The sequence below is a fragment of the Symphalangus syndactylus genome, chromosome 19, assembly GCF_028878055.3.
Source record: "Symphalangus syndactylus isolate Jambi chromosome 19, NHGRI_mSymSyn1-v2.1_pri, whole genome shotgun sequence".
NCBI lineage: Eukaryota > Metazoa > Chordata > Mammalia > Primates > Hylobatidae > Symphalangus > Symphalangus syndactylus.
Window position 1 is genome coordinate 20,483,336 of NC_072434.2, and position 14,258 is coordinate 20,497,593.

A 14,258-nucleotide genomic window follows, 5' to 3' on the forward strand; every position below is an offset into this window, starting at 1 on the left:
TCTAATGTATTTGTAGTTCAGAATTTTTTCTTTAACTACAAAGACTCAGAAGAAAAATAATTTTTTTTAATGTTGGAAAATTACTGTCAAAAGAAAGTTTTACTACTAATTGTATGAACCCAGCATCTTATATTAGGGTTGTTTCGTGGTATGAGAAAAGAGACTGAGCTTTCAAATTCTCATCAATATCTACCTGGTGTGGTTCCCATTAGAAATGCAAGTGAATCTGAAAGTTTTTCCGCTTTTCCTGAGTAACAAATCAGAGATGATCAGAGCTGTTACTAAGGGGAACTCCTCAACTTTTAGACACAAAAAAGATACTGAACTAATGGAAACCTCATATGAAAGCCAAAAGTAGCAGTAAAAAAAATTATTTCATTATTTAGGATCAACAGAGACCAAAACAGCAATATTAGGAGCATACCACTTATAATAGTCATTCTTAGTGTCGGTAGGAGCGAGTGACGGCATGCCAAAAGGATGGATGAAATTTTCTATAGTGAGGAAGAGGGATGTCTTTGTTTGTTTGTTTGTTTGTTTATAGACGGAGTTTCGCTCTTGTTGCCCAGGCTGGAGTGCAATGGTGCAATCTTGGCTCACTGCAACCCCCGTCTTCCGGGTTCAAGCGATTCTCCTGCTTCAGCCTCCCAAGAAGCTGGGATAACAGGTGCCTGCCACCATGCCGAGCTAAGTTTTTGTAATTTTAGTAGAGATGGGGGTTCACTATGTTGGCCAGGCTGGTCTCGAACTCCTGACCTTGTGGTCCACGAGGCTTCAGCTTCCCAAAGTGCTGGGATTACAGGCATGAGCCACTGCACCCAGCCGGGATGTATATTTTTAAAAACCATGTTTAATAGCATAATTTTGTGTTCAGAGAATTAAAGATATTTATTATTTTCAAAATACAAACTAGAGAAGTAAACAAAAATCTTCTTGGCTGGTGAGGACATGCACTATCTTCTACATATGAGTGATTTTTCATTAGCGAGTATATCAGCTGCTGTTACGAGTTTAAAAGTAAACGTATATAGTTTGTTTTCTAGTCACTGAAAAATCATCCTGCCTTTTGTTTTCTCAAGTTAAAAATAATAACTTGTTTGACTTACAGCTTATAGTTTGCCTTTACTACTGCTTGAACATTTGACGAAGGGTACGGTGTCCAAAATATTCTCTCCATGTGAATAGCTATTATTTTAAAATTCTCTCTGAGGATATTTTCCTTATATGGGGGCATTTACTATTTAGCCCTGTTAACAACACTCAAAAAAGAATCAAACTTTTAAATGCTGGCTGAAATTTCAATCCTCCGTTTTGAAGAATGTTGGTTCAGGGGCTGTCCCTCTGTAACTCTGTGCCTCTCTAGAAGAAACTGTATGTATGTATACAAACAAGTCAAAGAAGTTTGGAAGAGGACAGTAAGAGAGCTGTCCTGACTTTAACTCTGAAATGCACACAGAAATTTCCCAGTATCTTTACTGTAAAGACTCAAGCATTTCCACTTTTCTAGAGAAATACAAAGACTCTGAAGCCCACAATGTCTCAGGTTCTGTGGGCTCCATGGTCCCAGAGAGTATGACTGGGATTTGAGAACCAGGCACAGGAGATTCAGTTATGGCCTGCCAATTCCCTCCCTTGGCCTATAAATACAGCTTTCCTCCTTCCTGCAATTTCGGTTTCCTGTGTCTCCATCAGGGATAAATTTTGGACTCCCACAGCTACTTAAGCTTTTAACTGCCATCTTTGCCCTTTAGCATGTTCTTAAACTTGACCTTCAAATATATTTGAGACGTACTCCAATGCTGCGGGGAATATGGGTTTTAGAGTCAGAGAGCTCGGTGCTTTAATTAAGGCTCTGCTGCTTACTAGTTGAGCAATGCTGGGCAAGCCATTTCTCTTCTATGTATCTCAGTTTCCTCATATGTAAAATAGGGATAGCAATACCCACCTTTCAGGGTGGCTGAGGATCAGCCAGTTACAACCAGGCATCAAAAGGCGTATGAGCACAACACCACCATCACAAAACCAGTTGTTTAAATACACTCAAAACCAGTTTTTAAAGAGTACCCTAATTAGTTGGACATGAGAGAAAATGAACTAGGCTAGGGAGATCTTAAGAGATGAAATCTTCATTTTATAACCAGTCCTTAGTGTCAGCAGCCACCAAATGAGTCTTGTATATCTTTCACTCTGACATTAAAGACATAAGCAACATAATGGAACATGAGTGGTATGTGAAAATCAACATTCTTTTTATCATAGTCTCAAGCCATTTGGACACTGGAAGTTGGTTAGAGTAAGTTGATGGTATTGTAGGAATCCACAGCCAGTGACCACTAAAATTGGGAAGCAGTCTCTTATTAAGCCATCTATGTTTTAGTTTCCTGTAATTCAGATTTTCTCCCACTGTGACCTCTGTCTAAAAGGCAGGGATGAGGGGCGGTGAAGTGAGGGTACGGCGGTTGGATGGCAGCTGTTAGAAGTGAGACAAGACAAAAGCAGTACCTAACTCTAAGAAAGCAAAGGAAAAACAGAAAGGGAAAATAGAGGAAGGTCACCAAACAGGTTGTTGTTGACTGCTCACCACATTGGTCTGGGAGCTATGGTTATAGTGGTGAAGAGACATTAATAAGGGGCTCTTTACAACTAAAGGTACTACTCAGTGTAAGAGTGAAGGGAGCAAAGATAGACACTAACTGAAGTAAGGTGTTCAATTTTGTGGACCTCAATTGGTAGCCAGCAAAAAATACCCAATAGCTAGTGGGGTGAAAGCATTCTGTGGCTCCTTGGGAAAAAAAGGTACCAGTCTATGTGCTGAAGAGACACTCCTGGAACTCGATGACAGTAACGTATATATTGGAGCCCCTCTTGGTGCTCTCACAAAAACTTGTGAATAAAATAACTTCGTAACAATATTCTTTTGGTATTCTCATCCCTAGCTGAGGTCTTAGACCAACATGCCATATACCAAATTCCACTACATGGTAATTTATACTGGTAAGAAAGACATTGAAAATGGATACAAAATAATTGGGGGGAAAAAAAACCCACACTAGTCTATCCAGGCTTCTTGCAAATTTTCTCCCCATAGCTCCCTAAATAAGGAAGCTATGGCCGTCCTTCTTCTTACTTTGTATATACAGCAAAGCACAATCTAGTTCCTGAAAAAGTAACTGCTATATTGCCTGCCGCCTAATATGCCCATCAGAGCTTCTCATCCCTTGCTATTGGTAGCAGTTCTTGCTTTTGTCAGCTTCCCACAGAGGAAGACACTAAATTAGATGCAAATGCCCATATGTAAATCTCTTCACTGAGACATTCATTAGAGAAAATGGAGAAAAGTCTCAAATGGCTCTACCTTGGACATCACAAACACCTCCATACAGCTGGTTGTCAATGGCTAAGAGTTAGTTCTTTGCTTTTAAGCAAGAAATTTCCCGAAGGTACTTGGTGATTAAGGAGTAAGGTTCCACGTGGCCATGATTCCTTGCTCATTTGGGTGTTTCTCACAGACATACATACAAAATAGGCAAAGGCATACTCTACCTCACATACATACATACACAAATACACACACAGAACTTGCAAAACTGAAGTTTAATGTATATAGTTGTGTGGCCATTTCGGAGGTTTTTCTCTTGAAACACAGTATTGACCCATAAAACACAAGAAAGGCAGTGACTAAAATAGCTGTAGAAATTAAGAAAAGCCTTGTAAGATAAAGTGATAATGACTGTAAAATCTTACTGTTAAGCAGTTTACAACTGATAGTTAAAAGCTAAAAGGCAGAAACTGTAGCCTGACATATTTAAGTCTGCTTTTACTTAAGACTACATAAAGTATTATGAACCATAACCTCTTGCAGAGAAGCTTACGGGGTCTTTACTTGCAATTTTTTTTTTCCTGTACTGATTCCCATATGCTCTGAAATCCCTTTGCTCTAAACCTAATGCCCCAAGTTATATATATACACATTCTCTACCTTTGACACAGTTATGAACATATGTAAATAAAAAATGCTGCTTACTCGGAGCGTCTTGGCAGTCGGGGAGGGAGATGCTGGGGGAGAATCAGACTGAGATTTCCTATTCCGAGTGAATTCTTTACTTCGGGTATATAAAGAGGACATGGTTTCTCAGGATGCAGACAGACACTCAACCACTGGATTCTTCACACAAAGCTGGGAAATTTCCCCTGTAGGTTACCCTCACAGAATCTCTCCTTTTGAGTTGATGCAAGATGACTTTGTATAGAACTAAATAAAGGATAAAAGCAGCCCTGTAAATTATAGTCTTGAGCTCTGAACCAGTCCCCAGTTACACAGAGTCTGAGTTCCATCAATATTTTCAATTCAGTTTCGACGACAGGTTCTCAGGACTGGTAGCTTACCGTAGAGGGTATTGTGCTGAGCAACACCTTTTATGCCTAGATTGAGTCCTTGATTCTCCTCAAAGGACACTTCTTATTGAGGCTTGCTCTCCAATAAAACCTGAGTCTAGGTTCCTGATGACACCAGATTAAATCCCGGAGGAAAGACGACCTTGGATCCTGCCGGCAGCGAGTCTGGGAACAACTACTATCACTTTATCCAGAGGGAAGAAATACAAATCCTGTGGAAATCATGCTGTCTTTCCTTAGCTTGACTCCACTGGGCTGTAAGGCATTTGGAACTACTATGATAAAATCAGGTCAAACAACTTAAAAAACAAAAATGAAAAAACGATAAATAAGGAACCAAGAGTTTATAAGAAGGAAACAGTCTGAGGAAGTCAAGTTTCCCTAAGTCCTCCCAGACGAAGCTGCTTTTACATATAAACACTCACAGTCATACACATATCTTTTCCCCACCCCTCTTCTATTTTCTGACATTCCAAATCCCTATTCGCTCAGTGAGGAATGCTGGAGAGGAGCCAAGGGCAAAGATTCACTTTCAACTCAGAATTCGGGTTGCCACTTGTAGGAGGAAAAGAAAGCCTGCCAGCTTCTAGGAATAAAGGGAGGCTCTTTGGGGGCATGCTCAGGGGCAAACCTCACCAACCTTCCAGTGTCCCCTGCCTCAGAGTAGGCAGCAGTCTCTAAGGCTGATTGCTCTGAATACTATGAGAAGGGGGATTTTTCAACTTCTAGATCTCTTAAGTAACAACGCCTAGACAGTAAAATTAGTCAAAGCACCTTCAGGCCCTTAATGTTCAATTTTAATGAGATGCCACTCCTGTTGCACCATGAGGAAGCAAACTGAAGCTCTGGCTCACTGCAAAGAAAGTTATCTGTCCATTACAGACCTTACTGGCTGGATCTGTAAGTATAAAGCTTACCAGAGTTTCCTAAGATGCCACAATCGGGAAAATGACAATGGAAAGTGGTATTAAGGTGAGAGAAAAGAAAGAAGGGTCAGAAATGAAGAGAGAAAACAGACAGTAGTGCAATTGCAAGGCTACAGGAGTCAGTAGTACAGGGAAAATGAAATTAAAAAGAGAGGAATTTATTTGCATAGTGTTGAAGGATTTTGGATTTGACCTGGAAGAAACATCTAAAATTTAATCTTTTGCACTCTGTTGTTACCACTACACTAACCAAAATTTCTAGGCCAAATGTTTTCTAAGCCAATGGGTTTATCCCCAAAGTAACAACCCTCTTTTGTCTGGACTCTTGGAAACTCTATCCTGCTTTCCCTTTTTCCACATGAAATTTATACTTTTCACTTCAAACTTTCTCAACATGCTATTCTTTTCCCTCTAATTGCCTTGACAACTTCTTTATTCCTATGATTAATTTTGTGAAATTAAATCAAGGGAAGTGATCAGCTACTTGGAAGTTGGTCTGAGGAATACAGGTTGAAAAGAGTTTTACAAACTCATTCTTTTAGATTGAGAATGAATCAGAACCCCTTTATTAGGGGTCCTGGAAATTATTCAGTCTTCCTTAAGAAGACTGATAAATTCTATCATAAACCAGAATACACTGTGTCTCAAAGGCCAACTGTTGCCAGGTGCTGTGGCTCACGCCTGTAATCCCAGCACTTTGGGAGGCCGAGGTGGGTGGATCACATGAGGTCAGGAGTTCGAGACCAGCCTGACCAACATGGTAAAACGCTGTCTCTACTAAAAATACAAAAAATTAGCCAGGCGTTGTCGGGGGCACCTGTAGTCCCAGCTACTACACAGAAGACTGAGGCAGGAGAATCACTTGAAACAGTGAGGCAGAGGTTGCAGTAAGCCGAGATCATGCCATTCATTGCACTCTAGCCTGGGCAACAAGAACAAAACTGTCTCAAAAAAAAAAAAAAAAAAAAAAGGCCAATTATCTTGAGAATTCAGATCTTATATGATGTATATTATGGATATAGCTTATATAGCTAATCTCATCTGGTAAGGTGAGTCTCCATTAGATCTTTTCACTTAAAGAAATACTGATGTAAACCTAAATACTAACATTCCCATGCTTGGTAGCATGACTGGCTAGGGAAAGCTTAGTGACACTTTTTTGATATGTTGAATGAAAGTCACCGGTTTACATTATTCCTTAAAGGCATGGCAAGAACAACTTTATCAGACACAGTTTCCTGACCTGTTTCTGTAAGATTCATACAGTGATTTCATATTCACTGGCAATTAAGAGAGGGAATGTAAACTTCTTTTACTCCAAACTGGCCTCTTTGTCTCTTTTTACTTCTATCTTATGTCCACTTCTAGGAATTAGTAACAATGACAAACTCTTTTATATTTTATAAAGTGTTTTAACATATATTATCTCACCTGATCCTCTCAACCACACTGAAAAGTATGCCACTGCACAGTCATGCCCTGCATAACTGATGTTTCTGTCAACAAACCACACATACAATGGTGGTCGCATAAGACTATAATGGAACTGAAAAATTCTTATCACCTGGTATTTACTTTTTTTTTTTTTTGAGACGGGGTCTCAGTCTGTCGCCCAGGCTGGAGTGCAGTGGCACGATCTTGGCTCACTGCAAGCTCCGCCTCCCAGGTTCACACCATTCTCTTGCCTCAAACTCCCGAGTAGCTGGGACTACAAGCGCCCACCACCATGCCTGGTTAATTTCCTCTTTTTGTATTTTTAGTAAAGACGGGGTTTCACCATGTTAGCCAGGATGGTCTCCATCTCCTGACCTCGTGATCCGCTCGTCTCGGCCTCCCAAAGTGCTGGGATTACAGGCGTGAGCCACCATGCCTGGCCTAACCTGGTATTTACTATACTATATTTTTAATCATTATTTTAGAGTGTACTTCTCCTTCTACTTATATATAAAAAAGTTAACTGTAAAATTGCCTCAGGCAGGTTCTTCAGGAGATATTCCGAAGAAGGCATTGTTATGATAGGAAGTGATAGCTCCATGAAGGAAGACCTTCCAATGGGATAAGATGTGGAAGTGAAAGACAGTGATACTGATGATTCTGACCCTGTGTAGGCCTAAGCTAATGTGGGTGTCTCTTAGTTTTTAACAAGAAAGTTTTAAAGTTAAAAAAAAAAAAAAACAGATAAAAGCTTATAGATTAAGAATATAAAGAAATATTTTTGTACAGCTGTATGTTTTTGTGTTTTAAGCTAAGTATTACTGCAAAAGGGTCAAAACGTTAAATTTTAAAAATGTATAAAGTAAAAAAATTATAGTAAGCTAAAGTTATTATTGAAGAAAGAAAAAACTTTTTTATAACTTTAGTGTAGCCTAAGTGTACAGTGTTAATAGTCTATAGTAGTGTATGGTAATGTCCTAGGCCTTCACTCACCACTTGCTCACTGACTCACCCAAAGCAACTTCTAGTCCTGTAAGGTGCATTCATGGTAAGTGCCCTATACAGGTATATCATTTTTAATCTTTTACCCAGTATTTTTACAATACCTTTTCTATGTTTAGACACACAAATACTTACCATGTTCCAGCTCTACAATATTCAATATAGTAACATGCTGTACAGCTTTGTATCCTAGGAACAATAGGCTATACCATATAACCTAGGTGTGTAGTAGGCTGTATCATCTAGGTTTGTGTTAAATTCACTCTCTGATGTTTGCTCAGGGACGAAATTGCCTAACAACTCATTTCTTAGAATGTTTCCCTGTCGTTAAGGGACTCGTGACCATATTACTATCTTACAGATGAAGAAAGTGAAGTTCTGAAAGGTTAAGTGTCTTGGCCAAAGACACACAGCCAGTAAAAGGGGAGCAAAACACAACTGCCTGAAGAATAAACTTTGGTTGATTAAAGTAAAGTAAAAACAGGTCTGAAAAGATCTACCAATTCAAATCCTTCAGTAAAATTCTGGGTATTTAAGACACTTGCAGGAACACATCAGATATACAGAGAAACAGAGATAAATTCTCCAGAAAGTTGAATGTAAGCTCTTTCTTTCTTCACTTGTCTTTTTGTAGATTTGATTTTTTTCAACCCAGCCAACAAGCATTTATTGTTCCTTTCTGACTGAAAAGAAATTAATTCCCCTGTAAAAATAAGAACATAATGGAAATATTCTTGACCACAGACTTCTACAGGATGAGCTTTGCAAACAGCCACTTGTTTAGAAAATAACTGCTTCCAGATAAGCAGGATAGGATGTTGAGTTCATCTATTTTATTTCTTGTAGGTAAAAAAGAGGGAAGAAAAAAGTCTATAAACTTTAGGGCGTTGTTATAACGGAATTAAGAGCACCAGGTAGTCGGCTCAACAGAGTTTCCAACAAATATAAGAACTATCAAATAGAGGAACTGCATATGTTTGTTTTTGAGATGGGACATATCTAATGTGTGAATAAGCCAATAAAATGTCTCATGATGTGAATACTAATCATCGACTCTCATTGACTCAACTCTCCCAAAAGTTAGTAAAGGAAGAAATTAATGAACCAGTTGAGTAATTTCTACTTTGTCCTCTTTTTATTTTTTTAAATTTAAAAAACCTAAATGGCATGGTTTAAGGGTGATGTTTGATAAAATGCTCCCCAGTGATGATTTCCAATGCTAGCAATATACCATGGTGCTGTACACATGGTTTGGGAAGGGTGTGTATTTGAGGTCAGATATCCTGGGTTGAAATTCTAACCCCTGCTTAACTGACGGATATGATCAAGTTCTTCAGCCTCATTGAATCTTATTTGGTTCATCACCCAAAATAGTGGTAAGGATGCTTATTTACAGAGTTGTTATATGGTTTAGGATACACACACACACACACACACACACACACACACACATACACAAAATCATCCATCACAGTGCCTACCATGTGGTCATGTTCAATACATGGTCATTATCACAAAAAAATACTTGGTTAACATGCACATGCATTTATAAAATATATGCAAGAATCTAAATGAAAATCTGACTCAAAGAGCTTAAATATCAGTTTTTATATTCTATGCACTTATTTTCCTTGTGATTATGTAAAAGGTTACTGAAAAAGATGACAGAATCTCCTTTTCAAATGCTTTAAGAAAAAACTTATCTCTACCTATCTTCTTCCTTCCCTCTTCCCAACTTTCCTTATTTCTTATAAGGCAAAGCCCTGGCAATAAGAGGAGGGTACAGTGGTGAGGTAGTAGCCTGGTCTACTTGGGTCTAGTTAGGGGATTGGCTTTACACAAGGGATTGAGCAAATAAGTAAACATATTGAAAATGGCAACTAGGTTTCTCATTGTTAGAGAAGGCAGACATAAATACAAAAAAAAAAAAAAAGGGAAAGCTAGAAAGAACCCCATGTTGGTATGAACTCATGATTTTCAATATAGATAGATAAAGAAATAAAGATGTAAATGTACGTGTATATGTAAGCAAATGCGTCCATATGTATGTCTTTCCTAGCTCTGTCCACTGAAAGAGGCCTGGGAAGAGCAACACTCCAGAAGCATTTAGCATACCTAGTGCCCAGATCATTGTTTCTAAATGCCATTTTCTACTAAGAGGAACAGGGCTCCCTGGAGAAATGGCTAATTCCAGAGCTGGGGTAAGGAAAGAAAATGAGCCTGATCTCTTGTGCTAGAAGGTGAGAAAGTCCTCAAACAACACTTAAATGATATGACATAAGGACACAGAAGCCTGCTTAAAAAGCCAAACCTGGGATAATAAGAGCATCAAAATAAATAATGAAAGCAATGAATTATAACCCACTGACTAGGAACCCATGAGTAGACATTGATATAAATAAATGAATGAAAAAAATAAATGGGAGGAGAAAAGCTTCTTGCTTACAATAGAATGCCTACTAATAAATGTAGAAGGAGTAATGAAGTTAGAAAAATTACCATTTGGCAACCATGACTGTAAAATCAATCCAAGAAAGAAGTATTAATGGATGTTCAATGTAGTGGGTAAAAGTAGAGGAGAAATTGCAGTTTACATAATCTCAAAGTACCACATCAGACAACATTTACTAATCACAAAGGAGGAAAAACTAACTTTACCATGGAGAAACCTGGCAGACATCATCTCAATCCAGTCATCAAAGACAAGACCACTAGTAACATGACAAACTGACAGCATGAAATGAGAAGACTACTCTTCTATGTCACTTCTATGTCATTGTGGCCAAAAATGCATAAACTGGGCCTAATCATGAGAAAACAATGGAAAAACCTAAACTGAGGGACATATATGACTGGCCTGCCATCTTCAAAAATATCAAGGTCGGCCAGGCGTGATGGCTGATGCCCGTAACCTCAGCACTTTGGGAGGCTAAGGAGAGCAAATCTCTTGAGCCCAGGGGTTCAAGATTAGCCTGGGCAATGTCACAAAACCCCGTCTCTACCAACAAAACAAAACAAAACAAAAAAACCCAAAATTAGCAAGGCATGGTGGTACCCACCTGTAGTCCCAGCTACTCAAGATGCTGAGGTGGGAGGATCCTCGGAGCACAAGAGGCAGAGGATGCAGTGAGCTAAGATCACACTACTGCACTTCAGCCTAAGCAACAACAACAAAAAACAAAACAAACAAAAAACCCAAAAAAAACCAAGGTCATATAAGTCAAGTCTAACTAAAGATACACAAAAATTGGGTATAGTGATTCTGGATTGGATCTTTCTGCTCCCATGGACTTTATTAGGACAACTGGTAAAAATGTGAATGTGTCACACCTGTAATCCCAGCACTTTGGGAGGCTGAGGCCGGCAGATCACCTGAGGTCAGGAGTTCGAGACCAGCCTGACCAACGTGGAGAAACCCCGTATCTACTAAAAATACAAAATTAGCCGGGCGTGGTGGCGCATGCCTGTAATCCCAGCTACTTGGGAGGCTGAGGCAGGAGAATCGTTTGAACCCGGGAAGCAGAGGTTGTGGTGAGCCAAGACTGCGCCATTGCACTCCAGCCTGGGCAACATGAGTGAAACTCCAGCTCAAAAAAAAAAAAAAATAAAAGTGAATGTGATCTCTAGGTAAAGGGTATACAGCAATTCTTTATTCTTGAAATATTTCTGTAAGTTTAACAGTGTTTAAAAAAAAACAGAGTTTTTTCATCTCACTACAGTGAGAAAGGGGCACAAGGAAGTGACTTTCTTCTTTAATTCCTGACAACTTTTGAAAGATAGTCTCTCTTTACAGAGGACTCTAAGATTATATGTTCACCAAAGAATTGGGTTTGCTAATGGAAACAGGCAGTCACCTGGGCTGAAGGTACAATGAGACTCATTATTAGGTTATGAATCAATTTAGTGGTCACAACCTGATCAATAAAAAGTGAATAAACAGAATAGCAAATGTTGGAATGCATTAGACATAGTAGATTAAGGTATAGGTATGTTTTTGTCAAAGGTGTTTGAACCAGAGGCACTCTATCTTGAATAGGGGCTGGGTAAATAAGGCTGAGACCTACTGGGCTGCATTCCCAAGAGGTTAAGGCATTCTCAGTCACAGGATGAAACAGGAGGTCAGCACAAGATACAAGTCACAAAGACCTTGCTGATAAAACAGGCTGTGATAAAGAAGCCAGCCAAAACCCAACAAAACCAAGATGGCGACGAGAGTGACCTCTGGTTGTCCTCATGACTCATTATACACTAATTATAAAACATCAGTATGCAAAGAGACACTCCCACCAGTGACATGACAGTTTACAAATGTCATGGCAACATCAGGAAGTTGCCCTATATGGTCTAAAAAGGGGAGGAACCCTCAGTTCTGGAAATTGCCCACCTCTTTCCTGGAAAATTCATGAATAATCCACCCCTTGTTTAGCACATAATTAGGAAGTAACCATAAAACCAGCAGCCCTTGGGGCTGCTCTTTCTATGGAGTAGTCATTCTTTTATTCCTTTGCTTTCTAAATAAACTTGCTTTAACTTTACTCTATGGACTTGCCCTGAATTCTTTCTTGCGTGAGATCTAAGAACGCTTTCTTGGGGTCCAGATCGGACTCCTTTTCTGGTAACAAAACCACAAGGTCCTTTAAGGCCCAAAGGAGATCAACAGTTGGGTGGACATTACCTAGTTTTTCAAAAATGTCTCTGCCTCTTCCTCAAATCAATTTTTTGGTAGGTTAGTTTATAAATTTCTGAGTAGGTACAATATATAGTATTTTAGTTCAGATTTAGGTAAGAAGGTGATGAGTCAAGTATTACCAGTCAAGAAGTATAGTTTAAGATCTCTGTTCCTCCTTTTGGAACAGGGCAGTCATTTTCAGTCCATTTATGAATATAAGATCCAAAGAAAATATTTTTTTTAAATTTTCAACTGATACTTTTCTTCCATCAACTAACAACTATTAAGTTCTTATTCTATGCAAGGTACTATTAGGGATAGGGATACACAAAGTACTGTAAGACATGATTCATGTCTTCAAAGAGATTACAGGAAATCTCAAAATTTGTATCACTACAAAGATCTCCATACTGTTAAAATTAATATCAAACCCTACTCGTCCATGTATTTTTATATAAATAATTTTTGATCTCATACTAAACAATTTGTTTTTAAAGGAGACCATCAACAGCACACAGCCAAGTCAGAAGATAGTCTAGAATTCGTAACAGCTTCATTTACTATTCTATGCTTTTATAGTGACGTTTTATTACTGGGTACTTAGAAGGGCCAAAAATATTACTTGGGGGCAGGAAATAAGAAGTTCTAAAGAAAATAGGAGGTTCTTTGTCACTTCTTCTTCTTCTCTTTTGATTTTTCCATCTCAATCCTGTTTTAATTTATATGATGTGAAAATCCTCCCCTTTTGGGGGTGATGGAGAAGATTAATAATGATAACTCACATTTAATGTTGACTCCTGCACAGATGCTCCTGAGTGAGGGATACATATTAGGGACTTTACCACAAAATGAATCATTTTAGAGTAAAGAGTCAGCCTTAATTCCACATGTAAGAAAATGCAGAACAGAGAAAAGTCACGCAATTCTTTCAGTGTAATAAAGGGCCTTTGACACGTGTTCTTTGTGAACAAGCAAAAAAGCTAAAAATCAGACCAACAAAATATATCCACTAATGGCTTATGCATACTCTAGTGGGTTGCTGGGAGTAGGGAGAAGAGATGGTGCTATTTTGGAGTACAAGGCAGCAACAGAGAGGCAAAGCAAGACACGATATATAAGTTGCACAGCATGGAGCTCACAATAACTTTACTAGCTGACAAAATGTTCCCAATCTTGCTCCCATATATTTAAATAATCATGCCCTAGTGTTACAAATGTTAAGTCTCAGAAACTCATTTAAGGGTAAGAGATTATAAAGGTCCTTTAAGAAAATCATTCTGCAAACCTGTCCTAGAATTGGTTCATGAGTTTAATATTTTGCAATTAAACTTTAGCAATGGCTTACAAAAAGCAGAAATGAAAACCTATCTCTTTTTAATGTGAACAACATAGCTTTTCCCCCTTCACACTTTTTTTGTAGGCCACATAGGCTAGAAACATCAGTAAAGGTATAAGGGGCAGGTTTGTCACGGGGAGGGGAAGGGGCAACACTTACCACAAGAGCTTTTGAAAATATGTGGGGACACTGATTGTCACAATGATTGGAGAGTGCTATTGGCATTTCAAATGCCAGGCTCGGGGATGCTGAATGCTTGCTATTCTGGAAACAGACCCACATAGTGAAGAATTACCCTGCCAAATGCTCACAGCACCTTGATGAGAAAAAAAAAATGCTTGAACTGATCAGAAGCACTAACAGGGTATATTATATCTTTTTTGATTAGCTTAAAAGTAGCAAAAGGGCTCAATATAGTGTCAAACACTGAATAAGTAGCTTTAAAGCATATGATTTATCTGAAATTCTTGTTAAGACTATAAATATTTAGTACAGT

At 38.7% G+C, this 14,258-nt stretch overlaps 1 protein-coding gene across 15 annotated transcripts in view; it reads right to left on the minus strand.

Moving 5' to 3' along the window:
• PPP1R12B (protein phosphatase 1 regulatory subunit 12B) overlaps nucleotides 1-14,258 on the minus strand; it is a 241,733-nt gene that overhangs the window by 48,142 nt on the left and 179,333 nt on the right. Inside the window, exons 1-2 of one of the 15 annotated variants that reach the window (XM_063613257.1) lie at nucleotides 4,387-13,700; nucleotides 4,025-4,252 (exon numbers count right to left, since the gene is read on the minus strand). The exons of 12 other annotated variants lie outside the window; for them this stretch is intronic. In XM_063613257.1, the coding sequence (XP_063469327.1) occupies nucleotides 4,025-4,126 (102 nt within the window). In that variant the 5' untranslated portion in view covers nucleotides 4,127-4,252; nucleotides 4,387-13,700. Of the gene's footprint in view, nucleotides 1-4,024; nucleotides 4,253-4,386; nucleotides 13,701-14,054; nucleotides 14,079-14,258 lie in introns of those variants that run through there. 2 more of the 15 variants (XM_063613254.1, XM_063613255.1) reach the window with 2 other exon arrangements.